The sequence below is a fragment of the Garra rufa genome, chromosome 9 (assembly GCF_049309525.1).
Source record: "Garra rufa chromosome 9, GarRuf1.0, whole genome shotgun sequence".
NCBI classification, from domain to species: domain Eukaryota; kingdom Metazoa; phylum Chordata; class Actinopteri; order Cypriniformes; family Cyprinidae; genus Garra; species Garra rufa.
In genome coordinates this window covers 51410270-51435190 of record NC_133369.1, presented here as the reverse complement: position 1 = coordinate 51435190, position 24921 = coordinate 51410270, and the positions used below count along the sequence as shown (strand labels likewise).

Below are 24921 nucleotides of genomic sequence, written 5' to 3'. Positions count from 1 at the left end.
GGTCATTTTATAAATTCATCTATTATTTTCTATTGTGGACTTTTATGTTTTTAAATACCCACTGTTTGGGAATAAATAAATTAGAAATGACTTGGTGCTTCACTTCATTTTATTTTATGGGGCATCATAAAAGGAAACAAAGGAAGAAAAATCCTACAAATAGGTTCATCACCTTGTGGAAAATGTGACATTTACACACACACACACACACACACACACACACACAATGCAAAGTTGGCACAAATAAAAACAGACAAAATGGGTTGACTACTTTTGGTTCCAAAATGGCAATTTCAACACCAGTACAACATGAATCCATGCTCTTCATCACAGGTTTAAGGGTCATATTACCATGAAGCAGTTGGAAAAGGTTCAGGGTTTAGAAAAAACCAAAGCAATGGGTGCAAATGTCTGCCTGATTGACTTCATGGTAGAGATTAAAAAATAAGTTGCAGTTATAAAACTAATACTGTTAAAGTCGGCTTTATATACTGTGTGTCAGGGTTGAACCTCCTTTGTGGCACTGAGATTAATTCTAAAATACATCGTGTTAAACTACAGTGTTGTGTATTACACACGCAATAAATAAAGCAATACAAAAATAAGACGTATATAAAAAGGTTCTACAAATGAAACATTTTGTCAGTGACAATAATACTGATGGTATTACACAATATACACATGCATAAACACAAAAAGAATAAACAATTCAAAATACATTGAAATTAATAATACTGTAAGGTCTGCTCAGACACAATCAACTAAAACATTTTTAATCCTATGCGCCTCTTCCAAAGTGCTGCTTTCATTGTGCACTTCACAGTCATATTACATACGGTCCGTATTTGCCTTCTGTATGACTTCAGGATGCTAGATTTAGTTTCATTTACAGGGCCGTGCACGTTGGAAAACTTCATAACAGAGAGAACACTTGCTGATGAATATGGGTTGGAGGTCTTGTGCTCTCCTATACAATCCTATGCTTCATACATTTCTTTCAAGTACATTTCCTTTATCAAATAATCCTTAAACTGCTTCTAATTAGTCTGTATTCATTACTTGGTTTGGCTATTCATTAATAAGTGGGCTAAGAGAGAAAAAACGACTTTTCTAAACACTTAAAACCAGCATGAGCTATAACAGCTTGACTGTGCCATTTGATTATAACTAAGGGCAGTGTTACAAACGTTAACATTTTTGTGAATTTGTCAAATCTGTTGGGTCCTTGAGCAGTTTGGACATTTTTATACACTAACAGTCAAAAGTTATTGAACAGTAAGATTTTTTTCTGCCCCTACAGCAAAAGCAGTAATATTGTGAAATATTTTTACTATTTAAAATAACTGCTTTCTATTTGAATATATTTTAAAATGTAATTTGTTCCTGTAATCAAAGCTAAAATTTCAGCATCATTTCTATTATTATTATTATTATAAATATTTAAAACAGTTAGGAACGTTTTTTGATAGAAATTATAGAAATTAATACTTTTATTTAGCAAGGATGCTTTAAATTAATCAAAAGTGCAGATAAAGACATTTATAATGTTACAAAAGCTTTCTATTTCAGATAAATGCTGTTCTTCTGAACTTTCTATTCATCAAAGAAACCTCTGCTGTTTTCAACATAACAATAATAATAAATGTTATTTGAGCAGTCAATGAGAATATTAAAATTATTTCTGAAGGATCATGTGACTGGAGTAATGATGCTAAAAATTCAGCTTTGAAATCAAAGGAATAAATTACATTTTAAAATATATTCAAATAGAAATTAGCTATTTTGAATAGTAAAAACATTTTTTTGCTGTACTCTGAATCAAATAAATGCAGGCTTGGTGAGCAGAAAACACTTTAAAAGTCTTACTGTTCAAATACTTTTGACTGCTAGTGTATATGTTTAAATTCTTGGTGAGTTGACTAAAGTCTAGATTGTCCGGCGTGACTGTGGAGCACTGTGTTAATGTTTGTGAATGGCACTTACAGCTTGGCGGTCTTGCATAAGGCTGTGGGTGTGCAGTTCCTTAGAGCATCTCCTATGAACACAGACTGACACATTTACAACATAAAGCCACACAAAGATAAATGAAACAACAGGTGAAACTGCCTTTTGAGGTTGACACTTTTTTTTTTCCTGAAGTTATGGTGTCATGATCGTGAAAAGTATGTTTTCAAAACACGTAGTTACCGACAAATATTTTGGAGTGCTTATTACAAAACATCTTTTTTTTTTTTGTCAGTAGAATTTGAATCAGATTTGAATTATTATTCAGTTGAGTACAAGTTCATTCCTATCAAAGAGATTAAATTTTTAAAAAGAGTTAATAAGCATTCCTATGAATATTTCCATAATTGGTATGATTTAAATTTTCTTTTTATAAATGAGCTCTTAATAGTGAAGTGCAATTTAATTTCCTTCATAAGGCAGACAAACAATCAGATGGGGAAAAACGAGGCAATGCTAACAGCTTGCCCGATTAACACGACAAAAATACTGAATGGTATCTTAAACTTGAGGCATTAAGTATCTGTGGTTAATCTCACAAAGAAATGTTCAGGTCATATTTCACCCAAAAAAAAAAAATCAATTTAACAATTATATTTTGCATTAATAAAATAATTGAATTAAAATACTGAAATACAGTAATGAAAACCATTCTGTATGAACACAGTTTTACATTTTTAAGTGTGAATTACATGTTATGGCATAATTTTACAATAATTTACGTTTCAGACAATTCATTAAAAAATGTCTGCGATGGTCCTAGAAACAGGTTTCATTGTCTTTAAACACAATATAATTTCTTAATTTTCTTTTGATTTTTCAAGTGAAATATGACCTTTCTTGACAGTTTTCGTGAGAATCACCCCCGTAAGTAAACCAGTTATACCTGCAGTGCAGAATTTAGTTTTGTTTCTCAAAACTTTAAAATACTGATTTTCGTAAACTTCATTGGCAAATATAAAGGTATAGAAATCTGACTGTACAGAGCAACAAAAACACGTGAACACTGATAAATCGACATACCAGGGGGCGGTTCAGTAACGGAACAAAGCCAAACAACTGAAACTTTGAAGTCCTATGAAGTCTAGTTGAGTTGGAGTTTGTTTCTCCTTTTTTTCTTTTTTTAAAACAAGGAAATATTGTTTTGTAAATCAGGCACACCTGGGTTTTATACACAGTAAAGAGCTGAGACACAGTTTCCATAGCAACCGACGATTGTAAGTTTGATGAAGAGCTCGTCACCTCTTTCATTAGTCCCATGTGAGTGACCAAATCCCGTCATCCTTCAGTCCTCGGTTGCCATTTCTGTGTTTTCTTCAATATTTGTAAGAACTGCATCCTCCTCCGTCTCCATAGTATCCTCCGTTTCCACCGTTTCCTCCTCTAAAGTGTCAGTATCCCCGAGCTCTACTTCCATCACCATTCCTCCTTCCTCTGTCTCTTGCTCCTCGTGTTCTCTGTCCTGCTCCTCCTCTCCGCCGCTTTCCTCCTCCTCATCCTCGTAATCCTCTCCCACTTGCACCACTCTGATATCGCTCATGTCTAAAGCGGTTAAATCCTCTTCCTCCTCTCCGTCGCTCTCTCTCTCGTCCGAGTCGAGCTGAGAAGGAGGAGTGGAGGTGCTGACCTGCTCTGGCAGCTCATGAGTGTCTCTCTTGCAGTAGGAGTATCGGTGGTTCATGTGTTGAGAATAAGAGCCTGAGTGAGAGAAGCGTTTTCCACACTTGTCACACTGGTAGGGCTTCTCTCCGGAGTGTAGTCTTGTGTGCTCGATCAGGTGGTGCTTGTGTTTGAAAGCCTTGTTACAGATGGCGCACTCATGAGGTCGCTTGCCTGGAATGATAATGATGCAATACAGTGAGGTTTGCACAAAGGTTTTCAGACACTTTCAAAATGTATGGATGCCTAGCATTAGATCAGGGGTTTCAAACTTTATAATATAAGATACAATTAGTGCTGGTTGGTTTGACCAAAAATCTCTATCATGTTTTTTTAGGATTCTGGCAGTTTCACGATTTTTCCCTTACTGTGCCTTTTATTTCAATCAGATTATTTGAAACATTTGCAGAAACGGTGCATTTTAATCACGATCCAAACAAACAATATATATGTGACCCTGGACCACAAAACCAGTCATAAGTGTCAATTTTTCGAAATTGAGATTTATACATCATCTGAAAGCTTTAAATTAATAAGCTTTCCATTGATGTATGGTTTGTTAGGATAGGACAATATTTGGAAAAAAATAAAAAAATAAAAAATCTAAATCCTGAAAAAATTGCCTTTAAAGTTGTCCAAATGAAGTTCTTAGCAATGCATATTACTATTAAAAAAATATGTTTTAAAATATTTAGGGTAGGAAATGTACAAAATATCTTCATGGAACACGATCTTTACTTATTATCATAATGATTTTTGGCATAAAAGAAAAATTTATAATTTCGACCCATACTTTGTATTTTTGGCTATTGCTACAAATATATACCTGTGCTACTTACGACTGGTTTTGTGGTCCAGGGTCACACACACACACACACACACACACACACACACATACACATACACATACACAAATATACATATACATATATATATATATATATATATATATATATATATATATATACCTCTGAAATCAATATAATAAAACAGAAGAAAATGTATTTACAATGTAGATTTAAGCAACATCTTAATAGGAAAATATAACCCTTCTAATTAAATGGTTATTACTGTGTTTAAGTAGCGGCAAATTTGGGGAGAGGACAAATGTTCCACTTTCTGAAAACACAATATAACAATTAACTGCACAGTTACTAGAAATGTGTACCTTTGATATTATGATATTTGCATGCATACAAAAAATACACAAATTTTTCGCAAGATGTTTCAAACTCTGACTTTGCACAAATTCTGTTGATATGTATAGATGGATATATTTGTTTTCCCCAAAATATTGTTCCTTCAAAAGATTATAAAATAAAAAGTTATGAAATTAAGACAATTCTTTGTTTTACATTATTCAGACTCCTGGTTGAAAAACCCCTGACATAAACGCAATATCTAACCTAGCTGCATCTGCAAACAAATGATACATGTAACCAGGAGGTGGCGCTATTGCACCATATGCTTAGTGTTTTTCTTTCTACCTTTCTTAATTGCAAACAGGTGTTGCTTGCTATTCTGTTACTGGTGTAAAATGACCAGAACAGCATAAAAGTGTCTACAGACTTTCTTCTCCTACATAAATGTTTTACTGAGACTTTACTGATATTCCCTAAAATATGTTGATTAGCTTTGTAGGGAGCTGGTTGATTGTTATTTTGTTTGGACAGAGTGGAAGGCAACTTATGTCATGATTTGGTCAGTTACCTGGATGTGCCGCCATATTGGCGATACTCAAATGTATACAACATCATGGATTGCACAGTTAATGTACTACTGAATACGTTGTTTTGCTTATTTATGCTGTCTAAACCACAGAAAATCTGGAGTTAGTAAGCAGGAAAGGGCGCAATATATTTCGACAAACTAAAGTTAATAGATCGAAATGATACAAACAAACACGAATGTTAAGATTCTTGCCCTGGAAATCCTGTTTCAGTTTTAACCACAAATGCCTTTTGTACAGTTTGCTGCACTCTTCTCGTTGATTTGGTATAACTTTTGCCAGTCTGTAGTACTCCAAATGTTTTTCCCTGTCCGATCAATTAGTACAGCCCAAAACATGACAATAATTGACCATTTTCAGCAGCAATAATCAGCAAAATATGCAAGTTTAGTTTCAGCGTTTGGTTCAGTGTCGTTGTTTACACTCAGCGCCGCCAATATGGCCGATTGATGACGTGTTGTGAAAACACTCTATTGTTAGAGTAGTTTTGTTAGCACTTTTTTCAATTATCAATTTTATTTCTTATACTTCATTTGAGGGCATGTCCCTCGCCTTTTCTATTTATTGTTTATTATTTCTTGTTTAATATCTTTGTTATTTTAATTTTAGTTTAGTCCTGATGATTTAAATTACTTCTCGTTTCTCTTAAACTTTATTTTACTTTATTATTACTTTTACATGACATACACTTTTTCTTTTTTATTATCAGCATGTTTTAATGGAAATCAACCCAAAGATCTTGGCTTTGCAAGCTCCTCCAGTTGAGGTGCATTACAGGTACAGGTTTATTTTGGTTTCTAATATGATCTAAACAAATACATTTTTAAGTGTCCAATTATTTCAATCATGTGTTTTTACATACCTGTGTGTTCATATTTGTGTCGCAGCAGTGAGCTGCTCTTCTGAAAGATTTTGTCACACAGATCGCAGGCGTACAGGCCACCGACAGACTTCCTCTTCTTCTTCATTAGTGGTGAATCTTCATCATTCTGGTCCTCTGACACGCAGTCTGAAGCTGTGTCCGCCACCGTCTGATGGAAAGAAAGACAGAGTGAATGAATCAGGAATGACGTCATCATGAAAAGTAATGTTTGCGTGTATTTGTTGTGCTTACCGGACAGTTGTTGAGTATTACCGTCCCCTTTGTTTCTGTCAAGGCATTGTCGGGCATTTTGACGGTGGGGTTGGTGGTGTAGGTATAGGTGAGCTGAGGGATGAGGATGGTTCGTTTATTACCGGATATTGCCGTGCCGATGCATGGAACACCGCCTGTGTCAGTTATGGCAACCAGCGTTGGCAATGGCGTTGTCAAAATGTTTAATGGACCCGAGCCGGCCTGCGTCACATAGATGGTGTTGCCTGGGAACGTTTGCTTCTTGAGGCAGGTGAGGTTGAGCGGTTCCTTTTGGGTAGAGACCGGCAGCTTAGTGGTGGTGCTGGCTTGAGCGGAGCTGGACTTGGGGAGCGAGAGATCCAGTGGTTCACACTGCAGCTCCTCCTCTACATCTTCTGTCTTGACGATGACGAGGTCATCGGTGGAGACGCTGGCTGGAGGGGAGGCGGGTGAAGCGGCGCTTCCATTTTGGGTGTCTGCCGAGGTGCCATCAGGGGGTGGAGTGGGAGTGCAGGGGGCTTGAGTGGAGTTAATTCCTTCAGGTGCAGCAGATGGTGTAGTTTTCTTGGTCAAAGAAGCAAGACATTATTAATATGTTTAGGAAAAACTCATTAATTTTCAAAGGCATCATTAATGAGAAACTTAAAGGATTAGTTCACTTGCAGAGTACAAATTTCCTGATATGTCATCCAAGATGTTCATGTCTTTCTTTCTTCAGTTAAAAAGAAAGTAAGGTTTTTGAGGAAATCATTCCAGGATTTTTGTCCATATAGTGATTCAATGGGAGCCAATGGGTTGAAGGTCCAAACTGCAGTTTCAATGCAGCTTCAAAGAGCTCTACATGATCCCAGCTGAGGAATAATGGTCTAATCTAGTGAAACAATCTGTAATTTGCTAATAAAAAAATACAAATTTTTATACTTTTTACCCATTTTAATCTTTTGAAGCTGCATTGGAACTGCAATTTGGACCTTCAGCTCATTGGCCACCTGTGAAGTCCACTATATGGAAAAAAAAAAACCTTAATTTCTTTTTTAACTTGTAAATTATCAGGACATTTTTATTCTGGAAGTGAACTAATCCTTTAAGAAAATGGCTTAGGCCTGACAAGATTAGTACATAATTGCTTGTGATTTCACTTCACAAAAATAATATTTGCAATACAATTGCATTTTGCCATCTAAATGTTTTTTAGAAACAAATATTGTAATGATATATAATGTGCATTAAGTGAAAAATTGAAAATAATAATTATTATATTATGTTTTAAATATTTGAAAATATACAAATATATCTTATTTATCTTATTTAAGAAAAAAGTGTGTGGTCAATATAATGCATTTAAAAAATGTTATTTATTTATTTTTTTTTCTCACCAAGGCTACATTTATTTAATCGAAAATAGGGTAAAAACTGTCAGATTGTGAAATATTATTACAGTTTGAAATGGCTGTTTCTATTTCAATATACAGTAGTCAACATTTGAAGTGGATCAAAACCTTTTATCAATGTTCTAAAACCAAAACAATACCCGTTCTTGACAAATTTGATGCACTTTTTTGATCCACTTCAAAACCACTTTGTTTATTATCAACATTGAGGCTTATTATTTTTGTGGAAATGTAGAAAACATGTCTTTGAATTTTTTTTGTAACAGCTTAAAAATCAGCTTAAACAGCTTAAAAGTATAACCCACTTAATAAATTCAATGTCTTTTGTTAAAAATATTTAATTAATTAAAAAAAAATACTTTTGAAAGGTTGTGTGCACAGTACACAGTATATACATATAACACATTTATTCTTTATTCGTAAATATTTAATATAGCATTTAAAATATTGTCATAACTTTTTTCAGAGCTTTAAAGAAAATCATATCACCTTTTTATCATGAATCCAGGTTAAATAAGAATAAATGACTTTGTCATAAATAAATTACTCATGTCTTTCCAAACCCGTAAGACCTTACAAATTAAGATATTTTGGATAAAATCTGAGAGCTTTCTGACTCTCCATAATTGCAACACAACTACCATATTCAAGACCCAGAAAGTGCATCAAAGACTGACACGGAAGAGGCGAAACCTGAATTAAGTAATTATTTTTGTTTTCTTTGCACACAAAAAGTCTCATAGTTTTATAATATGTCACATGGACTATTTTAATGATGTCCTTAATATGTTTCTGGGCCTTTAACATGTCAGTTGTGTTGCTGTCTATGCAGGATCAGAAAGCTGTCGGATTTCATCAAAAATATCTTAATTTGTGTTCTGAATATGAACGAAAGTTTTATAGGTTTGGAACGACATGAGGGTGAATAAATAATGACAATTTTACTTTAAGCTTTTACTTAATTATGCAAATATTTGTATTTATTGTCAGACCAGACAAAATTCGGTGTCCGCTCTATCTTACAGTGAAATAAAATGTTTTGTACTTACCTCTTGATTGTTTTTCTGGTTGCCTGCAGCCTGGAGCAATATCTTCTTGGAGCGCATCTTCTGATACCACTTGCTGACCGCCTCTAAAGGTAACTTCACTGTCTTGGCCACCTGAGACAGCTGCTCCTCGCTAGGTTCTGGATTCTGACTGTAGGCCTTGAGAAGAGGAAGGAGGCGTTCTGCTGCTCCACTCTTATCCTTATCAAGTAAAGAGGAGAGAGAAATAGTTGTGGCTGACCCTTTGGCATCACTATCTTGACAGTCCAAAGGCTTGCGTTTGCTCGGAGAGCTGTCGCAAAGCAGACACGTCGCATAGTTATGGAAGTTATCTCCACAGGCGACGCCGCTGTGAACCGTTCCAGAGTGTTCGACCTGCTCAGTTGTCGCTGTTGTTTGTTTCCCTCCTTCTTGATTTTCATCGGTCTGCATCTCTTTGTCATTTTCACTCTGCTCGATCTTGGACGGAGAGGCCGGTTCAGTTTTGATTTTGATTTCTGGAGGGGTGGTGAGGTTTTGTTTCTCACTTTTGTCCTCCAGCGAACCTGTATTATCAGTTGTCTCAGTTGTGTTTTTCTCTGCTGGAGAAGTGGTTGTAGTCTTATCCGGGGCTGATTTTATCTCAGAGTTCTGCGTAGCGGAATTGGCGACAGGTATTTGTCGAACAACGAGGCTCTGAGTCCCATCTGCTCTTCTCACCAGCAATAATGTTTGCTGGGTGAGCTTTGGTTGTGCCGCCCGAGCTTGAACCAACCTGGCGGCCTGCGCAGGCGTTATCTTAATGATCGACGGCGGTTTGCTGAGGTTTCCGGTTTGGACTGGTTTAATGATGTTTACCTGTGTAGGTTTCGGTGTCCCTGATGTTTGGGTTTCAGTCGAGTTGGACTGCACCGACTGAAGCTGTACCACGTTTGGCTGTGTAGGTTTTGCCTGCGCTATAGTGGTTTGTGTCGCTGTGGGTTGCGTTGGGTTCACTTTCAATGCCTTGAGTTGTGATTCTAGCTGGGGGTTGTAGTTGATGATAATTTTGGCATTTCCATCTTGTCCCACAACTGGCAAAGAGATTGCGGAGATCACCTGCGGCTGCGCCTGCTGAGGCTGTAACACAACAGCTTGCGCCTGCGACTGCGCCGGCACTTGACCTACGATTTTAGCGCTGGTTCCATTTGCATTGGTGCTGGTCAACACCTGCCTGATGACATTACCATCCATCGCTGCATTCAGCGCATTTTGTAGGTCACTTAGGTTGATACTGATTGGCTGGACAAGCCCCACGGTGGGCAAGACCAATGTTTGGACGATGCCTTGAGGAGTCACGACTCCATTGGTAGTGGTGGCAGCTATCGTTGGCGTTGTTGACGCAGGTTTGGGTTGCTGTTCGACAGGCTCCTGTTTGATCTGTTTCAGAGGGAGCTGCTCTTGCAGAGGCTTATTGGTAATGTCCACCTTCTCCCTTAGAAGGATGTGTGTAGAGCGAGAAACTGTAAGAGCCGGTTTCACTCCAGGTGTGCGAGGCAGGCCGTTAACCGCAGGGGTCACGCTCGCACACTTCTTACTGCTGATGTGAGAGCTGTAGGACCCCGAGTGTGAAAAACGCTTCCGACAATTAGAGCACTCATATGGCTTCTCACCTGGATAAACAGAGATCAAGAAGCTTGTCAATTAGAGAAGTGTATGTTCAAAAATGTGGGGTCAGTTCATTTTTGAAAGAAATGAATACTTTTTAATACTTTTAATACTCAGATAAGGTTGGATTTAAATTGGTTAAATGTGATAGATATTATAAATGTTACAAAAGATTTGTATTTCAAATAAATGCTGTTCTTTTGAACTTTCTATTCATCGAAGACTTCTGTTTTCACAAAAATCAATTTGCAGCTTGACTGTTTTCATTCAAATGTTTTTTTGAGCAGCAAATCAGCATATTAGATTTTTAAAGGATAAGATTTAAGTAATGATTTAGAAAATTAAGCTTTGCATCACAGGAATAAATTATATTTTAAAATAAAAAAGAAAAAAGTTATTTTAACTTGTAAAAATATTTCATGTTTTTTTTGTTTATATTGTATTTTTGATCAAATAAAAGCTGATTTAGTGAGCCTGTGACATGCTTAAAAAACGTTTTATATCTCTCAACTGCAACTTTAAGAAGACCGTTTATATTGCTGTTCACTGTTGTTTTTCCCCAAAGAAATGGAAAAAGTTTTCTGTTTAATTTAATTTAATTTTTGTTTTTCTGAGCAAAAAATAAATATCATACATTTCCCCCTAATTTACAGAAGACACCCACTAAAATGTTATTCAGTGTAACTATCTTGTCAGGCATATTTACAACAAAAATCAATTTATGACAAATTACTTTGACCCCAAATACTATTTAATTTGCCACTATTCTAGGTTTTGCCCATTTGTCAGTAAAACGTTTTTTACTCATTTAAAAAACTAATTTTAATATGCTCTCTTATTTTATATATTTTAAAATGTACAAGTGAGAATAAGCCTTTGTTTGAATTTTTACAAAAATATTGTGTTACACTGAATGACAATGTAACATTATTTCAACCAAATTTTGACATTTTATTCTCAAAAAACTTATTTGAAACCTTAAAAGTAGACACTTTATAATGTGCATTCTATGGACATAAAATCACATTTGTAAATTTGATGTGAATTAAATTGAATTGAAATTTGACTTTTAATTTTGATGTGGAAATCTTAACGTCTTCGACCCTTACATGTTTCCCAGAAGACAAATTAAGTCAAATTTACAGTGATCTTCAAATTGAAAAGGATTTCACCCCCTGACTCTTAATGCATTGTTTTTCCTTCTGGAGCATTAGTGAGCATTTGAACCTTTTATAATAGTTGCATATGAGTCTGTTTTCAGTGTAAAAAGATTGATCTCAAAATCATACAGTCATTGTTGGACAAAAATGCTGAAAAACCAAAGAGTTTGTGGGACCTGAAGGATTTTTTTTTAAAACAGCGGGCAGTTTAACTGTTTAAATGGACAAACAAGGGACTCATAATCAACTATCACTAAACAAAAAAAAAAAAACACAGCTGTGGATTATTCAGGTAACAACAACTAGAAAAATTTAGAACAAGGTCGTTTTTAAAAATTCAACTATTATTTTCTCTTGTGGACTATATGTAAATATATTTTATGTGAAATATCTTATTCAGGTCAGCACTAAATAATAAATTACATACATTTTGTATGGTCCTCTTGTTTTGGTAAAATAATTTACATTTTGCTGATTCTACAAGGTGTACTTTTGAGTTTCTTTCTTCTGCTGTACACAAAAGAAGATATTTTGAAGAATGTTGGTAACTAAATAGTTGCTGGTCCCCATTGACCCCATTGAAAATTTGGTTACAAACATCCTTCAAAATAGCTGAGTAAATAATGACAGAATTTAGATTTTTGGGTGAACTATCCCTCATTAAGTTACATCGACTGCCAGAATAATCTCTGTACTTCACTAACCGCTGTGTATGCGTAGGTGCTCCTTCAGGTGATGTTTGTATTTGAAGGCCTTGGAGCATTCTGTACACTTGAACTTTCGGTTTCCGCCCGACTGAGAAATACTCCGCTGAGAGAAGAGAGCGAGACAGGAAAAGGCAATTGTTTGAAAGTGTTTGAGTCAACATGCGACTGTGAACAAAAGCTCTATGTGATTTCCTCCACAGAGGTGTGAACATCACGAAGGTGTGAATGCAGCGCTGTACCTGCTCTCGGACGTGTCTGTGTGCGGTCATGTGACGGACGAGCTGTGTGCGGTAGGTGAAGGTGTAGCTACAGAGGGAACAGCAGTAGTTGTCCTCGCTCTTTTCATGGCGTAGTTTAATGTGCTCCTTCAGCGACGTGTGACGTTTGTAACCACGGGAACAGTGCGGACAGGTGTGCAGCTGCGAGAATGCGTCAGGAGTACCTGACAGACAGATGCATAGTTAAATAAACTGTAGTGAAAAAAAGCTGATAGCAACTGAAGGAAAGACAGAAATATCTTAGTGGCTACCGTTCTCATCATGGACCCCTCGCTCTGGCGTACTCTGATGCTCCTCTGGGGCGTCTGAGTAATGCTCTGTTTCCGTCTGCTTCTCCTCACCGGCCACTTCATCATCAGCACCATCTTCCTCATCAGTGACACACTCCTCTTTCAAACACACACAGGCAAATTAGAACACAGGCAATTTTCTCAGCTTCTGCTTCAGCATGAAATACAGGTGTTGGTCAAAATCATGTGAACACCTGGGAAATAGCCAGTATTTCTTTATTCTTATTTGTCTGGTTAGGGAAGAAACTGAAAGTCAACTTCGTGCTCTAGGTGTTCAGGTTTTATAATTGACACCTTTGTAAGGCCCCATATTTCCGTGATGCGGAAAACGCATCGGAATAGCAAGAATCCAGTCATTAAAATGAAATAGACTGTATAATGCGGAATGTCACAGAATTTTGGATGAATAAATCAAAAGTAGATCAGTACATTTTAGATCAAAACGTGATATGAACTAGTGTCTGTGAATATTAAGCCACAAAATAATACTTAAATATGAATCCTTTATGTTCTGCATGTCTCTTTGTGAATGAATGGCACAGATGTGCAGTTTAGTGTACTACACACGTTGATTTTACAGTTTCATGTGAGAAAAACTACCATCATATATAATTTACAAACAGAAACTTAACTTGAAGAAACTGTTACAGAAATGTATTACTTCATGTAATGATAGTACTACTACTAATATTAAAATTATATTTAAAAAAAACATTATTTTAAGGAATATTTGTAAAAAATATATATATATTTTTTACCCATAAAAATGTTAACACACAATACAGAAAAAAGAAATAGAATAATAATGATTTTTTTGTCAAATTAATTATTCAGAGATGCTTTTAATTATTACAATTTAATAAAACCATTAAAATGGAATCCAAATTAATAAAAAACACAGAATCTGGTTTTTTAAAAAAAACTAAATTTGAGATAAAATAAAATGTATTTCATAGGGCCTTAAAATGTAATTTTTGTTAAACTTCTATTACATCTATTAAATATTTTATTAAATTGCTGTAAAATTGTTTCGTGAAAAAAAAAAAAAGTTTCCTGAGCTCAATTAATTAGACATGCTGTTTGATTAATAAAATTTAATTTAACTTTTAAAAACTGAGTCTAAGAAAATGAAAGCAGAAAAAAAACGGAATCCAGAAACATGAAAACAGAAAAAACAGAAATTTTGAAAAAGGTAGAACATATTTCATAGGGCCCTACTCTTGCAATTACAGCTCTGTCATAGATGTTGGCTTTGTGAAGTTCTCTGTGGTTGTTTCTTGTGAAAACAGGTTCTTCCAGGCGACAATTGAGATTTGGTGTCACTTCACTGCTGTAGTTTTGTGTTGTTTGGACAGTCCCTACTATTCACTTCATTTTTCGCCCACTATACTTATTCATTGAAGAAGTCTTGCTTACGCAGTCAGAATTGTAATAACTGTTGTTTTTAAAATGCCAAACAATTGGACTATTAAGGTTACAAGCACTCCTAATAAAACAGCCTTCCATAATTTGTCCTTTTTGGAAAGGCAAGAGAGTACAGACCACTAAAATATTGATAAAATGTTTGTTTTGCTGTTGCCTGTCCAACCCATATATATTTGCCTTTTAGGTTAAAACTTGCACATATTGATATACAAAAACAACCTGACTGCCGCCTCCTTTAGACTCACACTACTTTGGGTTTAATTGAAATGGAATAACCTACATGCAGACACCGAATTTGTGGGTTGGATGGTAATCTAGCAGTTTTATAAAACTACAGTGTAATTATATTTGACCGGGAAGTGGGCCAGTATGGCCTACGCCTGTGTGCTGTGGAGGGCCGTAAGGACCAGGTGACGCATTACGAATGAATAACGACCTGAGAGAGAGAGGAATGAGCTCACACACACCTGATCCAGCCATCCTACCCTAACACAGTCTCACAGACATGTCAGTCCAACTATTTTTTCCCTTTACCAAAGTCATTTCAAGCTCTTTCCATGACAAGCATGGAAGAGGCCAAGCCTTACCTAGTTCTGAGCAACCTGAATTTGAAACTAAAAACTTGTGTTCCTGTTGTTTTTTGTTGTGTCTAAATGTCCTGTCTTAAAGGGTTAGTTCACCCAAAAATAAATCCTCAAGGCATCCTAGGTGTATATGACTTTTTTTTTTTTCAGTCAAATCCAATTAGACTTATATTAAATGGTATGACAGTTAGTGCAAGCTAGAGAAAAGTGATTATTATGTTTTAAATATGGATATTTTTCTTACAAAAATGCATTGATTCACTACAGGAGGCCTTTATTTACCCACCAGAGCTGTGTGGAGCATGTTTTGTTATGGATGGATGTGCTTTATTGGACTTCTTTTGAACTGTTAAACAGAAAGAGCCTTAGAAGAGCCAGGACAATTTTTAATATAACTCCGATTAGATTTGACCGAAAGAAGAAATTCATATACACTTAGGATTCCTTGAGGGTGAGTAAATCATGGGCTAATGTTTAATTTGGGTGAACTAACTCTTTAAGGCAGAATGCAGTACATGGCTTTTAAAATCTGAGCAGATTACACATGGTGAATTCGTAAATAGCTACAGGGCATTGTACACTAAACGACTGAGGATCAAAGAGACTTTCAAGTCGTTCCGGACACAAACTCAAGCAGAAACATGCGCCTCATTGATGGGAAGTGAAAACAATGTGTGTTCTAAAATCAGCTCAAAACATCAAAACATTTGATGACATCTGACTAGATGAAAACAAAGTCTGAAGCTAAAAAAATCTGCAGATTTTTGACAAATGTGTGAAATCAGGGCAAAAATCTGTGCAAAACGTGTGTAGTGTTTCAGCCTTTATACAAGTAAAAGCCTATGAAAATAAATACATTTGTATAAATAAATGAAATGAGTAACTAAACTGACCTTTGACCCTTATTTCTTGTATTAAAGCATCTGGCCCCAGGCTGCCATCTGATGAAAGAAAAAAACATGAATTACTTTAATATGTTGATGAACATTAAAATAGGCTTTGACATAAAATTTAGTTTGAACTTTTCTCCAACTGTTGTTTTATCATTTATAGGAATTAGAAACTATGGAAGCCCATTTCCGCCGCTACATTAAAAAATTACTTATCTTATGACTTATCTCACAATTCTGACTTTTTTTCTCGCAACTGCAAGTTTGTATCTTGCAGTTCCGACCTATTTTTCAGAATTGTGAGATATAAACTTATGATTGTGAGTTAAGTCCAGTTCTGAGGAGAAAAAAAGTCTTGCAAGTTTGTAATAACTAGCATTTGCAAGTTTATATCATGCAATCTTGACAACTGAGTTTATTTCACGCAATTCTGACTTTTTTCTTGCAATTGCGACTTTGTATCTTGCAATTACAAACAATTGTGAGAAAAAAAGTCAGAATTATTATATAAATTCGCAATTGCAAGTTTTAAAGTTCAGTTTTAAGGAGGAAAAAAAAAAAGACTGATATGTTCACAGAATTGCGAGTTTTTATCTCACAATTCCCTTTTTCTCCTTGCAATTGTAAGTTTGTATCTTACAATTTTGACTTTTCTCAGAATTGTGAGATATAAACTCACAATTGCGAGTTATAAAGTCCAGTTCTGAGGAGAAAAAAAGACTGATATGTTGACAGAATTGCAAGTTTGTATCTCACAATTCTCCCTAACTAGCAATTGCGAGTTTATATCATGCAATTCTGACTTTATAACTCCCAACTGAGAAACTTTTTTCTCAGAATTGTGATATATAAACTCGCAATTGTGTTATAAAGTCCAGTTCTGAGGAGAAAAAAAGACTATGTTCACAGAATTACAAGTTTTTATCTCACAATTCTGACTTTCTCAGAATTGTGAGTTTATATTACGCATTTCTTACCTATTTTCTCAGAATTTTTTTTTTTTATATCATTTTTATATATATTTTATAGAATTGTGAGATATAAACTTATGAAAAAAGTTATAAAGTCCAGTTCTGAGGAGAAAAAAAGACTATGTATCTCACAATTCTGACTTTATTTCTCAGAATTATGAGTTTATAACTTGCAATTGTGAGTTTATATCTCTCAATTTTGAGTAAAAAAAAAAGTTGCAATAACTTTTTTTTATTTTATTCAGTGGCAGAAACAGGCTTCCATAAGAAACAGTTCCAAGGACGAAAGAACATAATAGAAAATGAAAATCTTTTTTAGAGAATTTCTAATGCTGATAACCAGTTAGCATTATTATTTTGTTCTGATTATGAAACCAAAGAACTTTTATTACAATAAACTTTCAGAAACACTACTTCCTGTTGCCTCAATCCTGCACTCATCTGAGGGTAAAAGTTCACTTATGTAGCGATGGGTGCGGCGATTGTACTAGATTCTGCACCACAAAGCCATGCTGTGGTAAGATGTTACATGTCAAACATTAGTGATTCTTATTCTTGCAACTTGATCTATTACACAAATGTTTGCATGGTTCATTTCAAAGCTTTACAGTTTTTGCTCAGATCTAACCAAATTAAATTCAGTTAATCTCTTATTGTTGTACTCACCATCCTGTGTGCATGTTTCAGAAAGCTGCCGTGCTGCTTTGAGCTGGAATACTGAGGACTTTTGGTTGGGATCGTCAGCAATACTGTCCTCCTCTACAATGTGCAGTTTGTCTTCATCATCTGAATCTGAGGTCGCCTCCGGCACACTGCTAATACTCCTCACTACATGAGAGACAGAGAGAGAATGACCTGTTTAACTTGTGATCACAGATGTTCCCAAATTAACAGATATGCATATTCTTTTGGTACTGATGGCCATGTTTGATTCTGTTAAAGCACATGTGCACGTTTGCAAACAGGACACTTGTTTGTTCTGTTCAAGCGGTGACGTGTCTGTAATCAATAACAGCTGTGGTTTTTGGCATAAGAGAGGGTTCAAACATGTAAACACACACTCACTCTCACATGCAGAAATATATGAGAACACATACAGTACAATAAAAGATAGAATCTATGCCCTGAAGACAGGAAGTGAAATTCGGCTAATTTTAGATCAGTTTCCTGCAGCCCAGAAAAGCTTTTTACCTGCTGTATGACGTAATCAGAAACACAATGGCAAATGGAAGGACAATTTACAATCTAAGTGTTTTTAATTGTATGTTATCACACATGCACAGATTTTAACATATGGATTCTTTCTTAAAATCCGAGAGCTCTAGTTTAAAATGCCTTTCAATACTGAACAAGTACATGAGGTACTGGAAAACTCATCTGTGACATACGTGTGTGTGTGTGTGTGTGTGTGTGTGTGTGTGTGTGTGTGTGCACATATGTCAGGATTCAAAGAATACTTCCAGATGTGCAGGTCACATTTGTGTTTTTTAACACACACAGATTTAAACATGTTTGGTTTCTATGGAGCTCATCCAGTTTCTTCTGCTGGCAGAATTAGAGGATGTCAACAGGAAGTGATGTAAAAGTGATCCGATTATGCAAAAAAACAGTTCCTGTTTAAAGTTTCTGTTCCTTGAAATGACCTGCGCAAAGTCATTTCACATACCTGGGCATGCCAGAACCGAAAGTTATGAATTTCTGCCATACAGATGGAAAAAACATTTTAAACCTTCTGTTTTCAGATCGCTGCTGAATATCTGGCCCTTCCTGTGGACTGCTGAAATCACAGTATTTAGCTATTTAGCAGGTGTGTGTAGTAATCAGAAATGCTTTTACCTCAATTTAAATTGCATCTAATTTCATTCATTGTTCCAGCCACAGGAGCTGCTGTCTCGGAATCAGTATGCTGGATGTTGTCATGAAAAAATAATGAAGACTGACGCTTCCTAGACTGCTTAAACTTTCATGGTCAAGATAACAGGTAAATTTTATTTATTTATCCACCTTCCCGGCACGGCCATTTATAGATTTTATGGGTCTGGCATCCAGTCTCATCCACATCCAGCTATTACTAGCTGTACAAAACAGCAAACTGGTGTGACTTACTATGTTATTTTAATGTATTGATTTAAATATGAGCACACTGGTTTGCAGTGCAGTTTTACCATTTACTGAACGTTGTTATTTTTCTCGCTATTTTCCTATTGCAGCTAACTAACTAGAAATCTCACCCATATGCTCACTTCCATGTTAAAGAAAAAGGTACCATAGCTTCAAGTACTTAATTCACAATGAATTCCATATAAGAAATTTTACAACTGAATTACCATCTGTTCTTCACACAAAGCTACTGTGTTGGCAGTGCATGAATTATATACTGCTTTTTGTGCGTCTTTTGGAGCCTGACAGCTTCTAGACTCCTCATACTTTCATTGTACGACTGCATGGAAATGAGCAGCGTGAACATTCTTCAGAACATCTCCTTTTGTGTTCCACAGAATGAAACTCATACATATTTGGAACGGCATAAATCAGGGCTCTACAGTGCGAGCAGTACTACTACTACGTGCGACTATGAAAAAATATTTAGTAAACATTAAGTAATGTATCACAGACATATCTTTCATAAAGTGTAGAGAGAGTGTAAATAAGAGATTCATTGTGCAGTGTGTAGAGAGCTTCATTGATTATAATGGACCTTTGTGAGATTGCAATAAACTAAGATGAGTGACAGCTTTTAATGATTTTAAGGGAGTTTGTAAATGAGATATAATGATTTACTACAACAGTTAAATAAGTAAAAATAAAGTTGCTTACATTGTCTGACTTTTGTCAAAAAAATAGTTTGAAACAAGTTACAACTGAGCCGCTGCGCATCTCCATTCAAACACAGCTGTGTTTCGTTAATGAATAAATGTGAGTTTTTAAACGAATCTAGTGAGACAATGATTCAATTTCCTAATGACAGTCACTTGCTTTATTCCTGATCGAATCAGCTGTTTTGAACTAATCAAATGAAATAATTCAGTAATTAAATCAGCGACTTACTGATTTACCTGCTGGCCATTGTAGTTTCATTTTTAAAATATCTTTTTAGTTATCTAAATCATGTAATATTTCTATATTCAAAATTTTATATTTGAAACATTAATCTCAACATAAATTTATGAATTTGATTGCCACCCCTGAGCCTCATTAAACATGTAAATACACCTACAAGCCACTTTTGTGTTCTTCTTTGCCACCTCTCTAGTCTCTAGTACAAACTAATTTTGTTAATACGGATTTCATTTGATTGGTAACTTATTCTTACTCTGCTTGTTTTTATTCTGTTGTTCTAATTAGACATTTTCTAAAGCTTGTAAAATATTTGTTTTGACATACTTTTAATAAAGTTAGAAAAATTCCATTACAAAGGATTTTTTGATTATTGATTAGAAGGTGCTCCTAAAACTTTGACTGTGTTCCTAAATTTTTTAAGTGCTTCTAAAAAGAAATGTAAGCGTAGAGCCCTGTGGTGAGTAAATGATGACAAGACGTTTTTATTTTTGGGTGCGTGTTAAAAACACACACACTTGTGCTGTCTTCATAGGTGTGTTTATGGTGCAGCACCTGAGCGGCAGACAGTGCTGGCAGGTAGAACTGTTCCAGTGTGACCTCATAATCAACACAATCAGGTCACCATGGCAACCTCCATTTCATGTGACATTTCCTGGGATGAGGTGATTTGGCTTGTTATAGAGTGCACCTGCCACCATATGCACACACACACACACACACACACACACAGAAACTCTGACTTCATGCAAGAGAATACAGTTTAAAATAGAACACCTGCTATTTTGAAGGATAAGCAACTGAAAACACAAATAAACCACTGAGTGCATAGATTGCATAGAAGAGCATGAACCTTTGAGAATTTGTCATTTATTTTTTTTAAAGCAAGAAATTACACAATGGCCCAAAATGTCTATTTGTGTGTAAAGGGGGTTTGTTTAAACTTTCTATTTAGTCAAGTTTCCACAAAAAAATATTAATCAGCACAACTGTTTTCAACATTGAAAATAATCAGAAATGTTTTTGAGCGGCAAATCAGCATATTAGAATGATTTCTGAAGGATCGTGTAATATTAAAGACTGGAGCAATGATGCTGAAAATTCAGCTTTGCATCACAGGAATAAATTACATTTTAAAATATATTTAACAGTATTGCTGTTTTTACTGTATTTTTGATCAGATAAATGCAGCCTTGTTGTGCATAATTGACTTGTTTGAAAAACATAAAAATGTTACCAACACTAAACATTTAAATGGTATGTTTACAACTGATGTGAGATCATTTTATTTATTTATTTTATATGTAAGTATATGTATGTGTATATACATGGTTAAGTGCATAAGTTTACATACCCTTTTGGCCTCCTTAGTTTAAAAACTTTCAGATTTTATATAAATATTATTAAATGAAAGAATAAAAAAACATATATTTAAATGCATATCTTAATTATCGTAAATATATACATGTGTGTGTATTTATATATACATAATAAATATACACAGTACAGGCACATTTTATGTAAACAAAATTATTTCGGATGTGATTAATCACAATTAATCGTTTGACAGCACTAATAAATATATATATACAAGGTAAAAAGTTTTTTTAAAGTTTAGTACTACCCTTCAGAGGCTATACAAACAAATAATCAAAGAAGCAAATTCTGTGTTTTTTGCTTGAAAATGGAAAAAACAACACAAAATTTGCTGAGAAAATTCTAAATAACTGACTTCCTGTTGGGTTTTGTATTATGCTTTAAGGTTTTTTTTTTTTTTGTAGGTACTGGTGTGTGCCTGCCAAATTTTGTACAAATAAAAATAGCTTGAGGGGCACTTCATCTCACATGTATAGGTGGTGCTATTGAGCTGTTTTGCCACACCTAATTCTGAAGCCTATATCAGATGTAAATATTCGCCACATCTGAAGTGTCTGCAAAGTTTCATGACTTTTCGAGAATGTTTAGGCCATTGAATTCTATTCTACTGTATAAAACACACCGCTCATGTCCGGTGTAGAGACACAGTGTAGTAATAATAATAAACTGAGCAATTGCACCGCAGTGTTTGGGCCCTAATCGTATGGCTTCCTTTTTTTCTTTAAGTGAATTTAATCACCAAATAAAATGTTATTTTTAAATTCTGAAAAAAAAAATCTTGCACATTCATGCAAATATATGCACTTAACAGCATAAATGTGAGCCTGGTCCACAAAATCAGTCATAAGGTTTTTTTTTTGTTTTTTTTTTTGTTTTTTTTTTAATTGAGATGTATACATCAACTGTTGAATAAATAAGCTTTTAATTGATGTGTGGTTTGTTAGCATAGGACAATATTTGGCCGAGATACAACTATTTGAAAATCTGAAATCTGAGGATGCAAAAAAATCTAAATATTGAGAAAATCACCTTTAAAGTTGTCCAAATGAAGTTCTTAGCAATGCATATTACTAATCATTTTATATATATATATATATATATATATATATATATATATATATATATATATATATATATTATATATATATATATATATATATTTACAGTAGAAAAGTTACAAAATATATTCATGTAACAAGATTTTTGACATAAAAGAAAAATCTATATTTTTGACCCATACAATATATTGTTGGCTATTGCTACAAATATATCCGTGCTACTTATGACTGGTTTTGTGGTCCAGGGGTCACATGCATTTTAGTGTGGTGAGTTTGTTTACAGTATATAGTAAGTAAGACAAGGTGAGATGACAGTCACTATGTCTTAGGCATGCAATGTAGTAAATCTAGAGTGTGTGTTTTGGGACATAATCAATTTAAAATATCTTGGGAGCAGCGGTCACCTGAGATGGTTAATAAGGGCCCTCATGTACACACACTGCATCAGCCACGTGAGAGCAATTAAACACACTGCCCCATCTACCGGTGCATTTTCTTTCTCTCGTCCATGTAAACTCATTCACCGACATATTTCTGCTTCGTTCTATCACACAGACACAAGTCCCTCCCAACCCTCCCCCACCCTAAAAAAAAGAAAGAGAAAAGCCCTCCCCTTTACCCTGAGAAACTTTCCCCCTGCCGTACAAAGAGGCGGCAAACCACCGGGAGAGATTAGCATGCAAAAAGAGATGCTCAGCAGTCACAAGCCCCCCCACAAACACCGAGTGAAATGTGAAAAGCTCTTTAATGCCCTCACATATCCCTTTTCCATCAACGGGGAAGTGTGAGAGAAGCTCAGTGCTACAGGTGTTCGTTTTGTCTTTGCTTGTCCCTTGCATACATGCATTCACACTATACCTTTACAACACATTAACTCACGCATTACAATATACTTAATTGTTATAAATGTAAATTGACGTTTAGTGCTTTTTTTTTGGTATTGTTTTAGAAAAACTGAATTCACCTCACCTCTTAGACATATTAGATATTCTACTTTATCAGAAAAATAATAATATTAAGACATAAAATGACTATAAAACTATTTCAGATTAATAAAATATCTGACTGGAAATATACACTACCAGTCAAAAGTTTTTGAACAGTAAGATTTTTAATGTTTTTTTAAAGACATCTCTTCCTGCTCACCATGCCTGGATTTATTTGAGCAAAAACACTACAATTTTGAAATATTTTTACAATTTAAAATAACTGCTTTCTATGTGAATATATTTTAAAATGTAATTTATTTCTGTGATTTCAAAGCTGAATTTTTAGCATCATTACTCCAGTCCCATGATCCTTTCAGAAATCATTCTAATATTCTGATCTGCTGTTAAAAAAACATTTATTATTATTATTATTATGTTGAAAATAGCTCAGTAGAATTTTTCAGGTTTCTTTGATGAATATAAGGTAGAATTTCTGCTGATCCAAAGATCAGCATTTATCTGAAATAAATATATTTTTAATGTTACAAAATATTTCTATCATCAGTTTTGATCAATTTAAAGCATTCTTGCTAAATAAAAGTATTAACTTCTAGAATAAGAACAAATTATACTGCCTCCAACTTTTTAAATTGTATATTGTAATGATACAAATTGTTTTTATTTCAGAGAAATTCTGATCTTTGGATCTTTCTGTTTATCAAAGAATACTGAAAAAATGTATTTGACTGTTTCAAATATTATTATTAATAATAATAATAATAATAATATAAAAAAAACAGCAAATCAGCATATTAGAAAGATTTCTGGAGTATCATGTGACACTAAAGACTGGAGTAACGATGCTAAAAAATTAGCTTTGATCACACAAATAAATTACATTTTAAAATACATTTAAATAGAAAGCAGGTATTTTAAATAGTAAAAATATTTCACAATAATACTGCTTTCGCTGTATTTTGGATCAAACTAAATGCAGGCTTGGTGAGCAGAAGAGACTCCTTTCAGAATTTATGTAAATATTAGTGCTGTCAAACGATTAATTGTGAAGATTAGATAGATATACACACACTCTTAGCCCATAAGAAAATAGAATATAAAACAGACGGTGAATTCTTTAAACAAGAGAATCATCCTGACCTGACAGAAATGATAAATGTTAGCATGTGTGGCTTTAAAGGTCAAAGGTTGACTGAGGGTCGGAAAGAATGGGCAAGGGAAAAAACAAAGTGATCCCTTTTAAAATATAACCTCACTGTCGTCTTCTGAAAATATCACAGAAACAAAAAATAGTCAAACCTCATTTTTTTCTGTATGCAGGAGATGTGCATGTTAGTATAAAAATGCAAAATACACACTTGTAATCCCATGTGCTTCCTACCAACAGTCACTCACACATTCTACAAGACTGATAACACACACACAAGCACACATAATATAATAATATTAAGACATAAAGAACCGACATGACACATGACATCTGATGCTACAGAACTGAGGTGACATATCTCAACAAACATGAGGCTGAGTAACTGAACCAATGAAAACGAGTCTCGAATGGACCGTGTGACCTCATTTCCGTTCTGTAACGCCCTAAAACAAGTACTG

At 34.7% G+C, this 24921-nt stretch overlaps 1 protein-coding gene across 2 annotated transcripts in view; it reads right to left on the bottom strand.

Annotated features, from left to right (window-relative positions):
- Positions 1-91: 91 nt before the first annotated feature.
- Positions 92-24921, bottom strand: part of zeb1a (zinc finger E-box binding homeobox 1a) — a 30184-nt gene continuing 5354 nt past the window's right edge. For both annotated transcript variants that reach the window (XM_073847381.1, XM_073847383.1), the window contains exons 2-10: positions 17541-17702; positions 15907-15954; positions 12966-13103; positions 12676-12878; positions 12434-12539; positions 8947-10574; positions 6507-7070; positions 6255-6423; positions 92-3837 (exon numbers count right to left, since the gene is read on the bottom strand). In XM_073847381.1, coding sequence (XP_073703482.1) covers positions 3290-3837; positions 6255-6423; positions 6507-7070; positions 8947-10574; positions 12434-12539; positions 12676-12878; positions 12966-13103; positions 15907-15954; positions 17541-17702 — 3566 coding nt within the window. In that variant the 3' untranslated portion in view covers positions 92-3289. The remainder of the gene's footprint in view (positions 3838-6254; positions 6424-6506; positions 7071-8946; positions 10575-12433; positions 12540-12675; positions 12879-12965; positions 13104-15906; positions 15955-17540; positions 17703-24921) is intronic.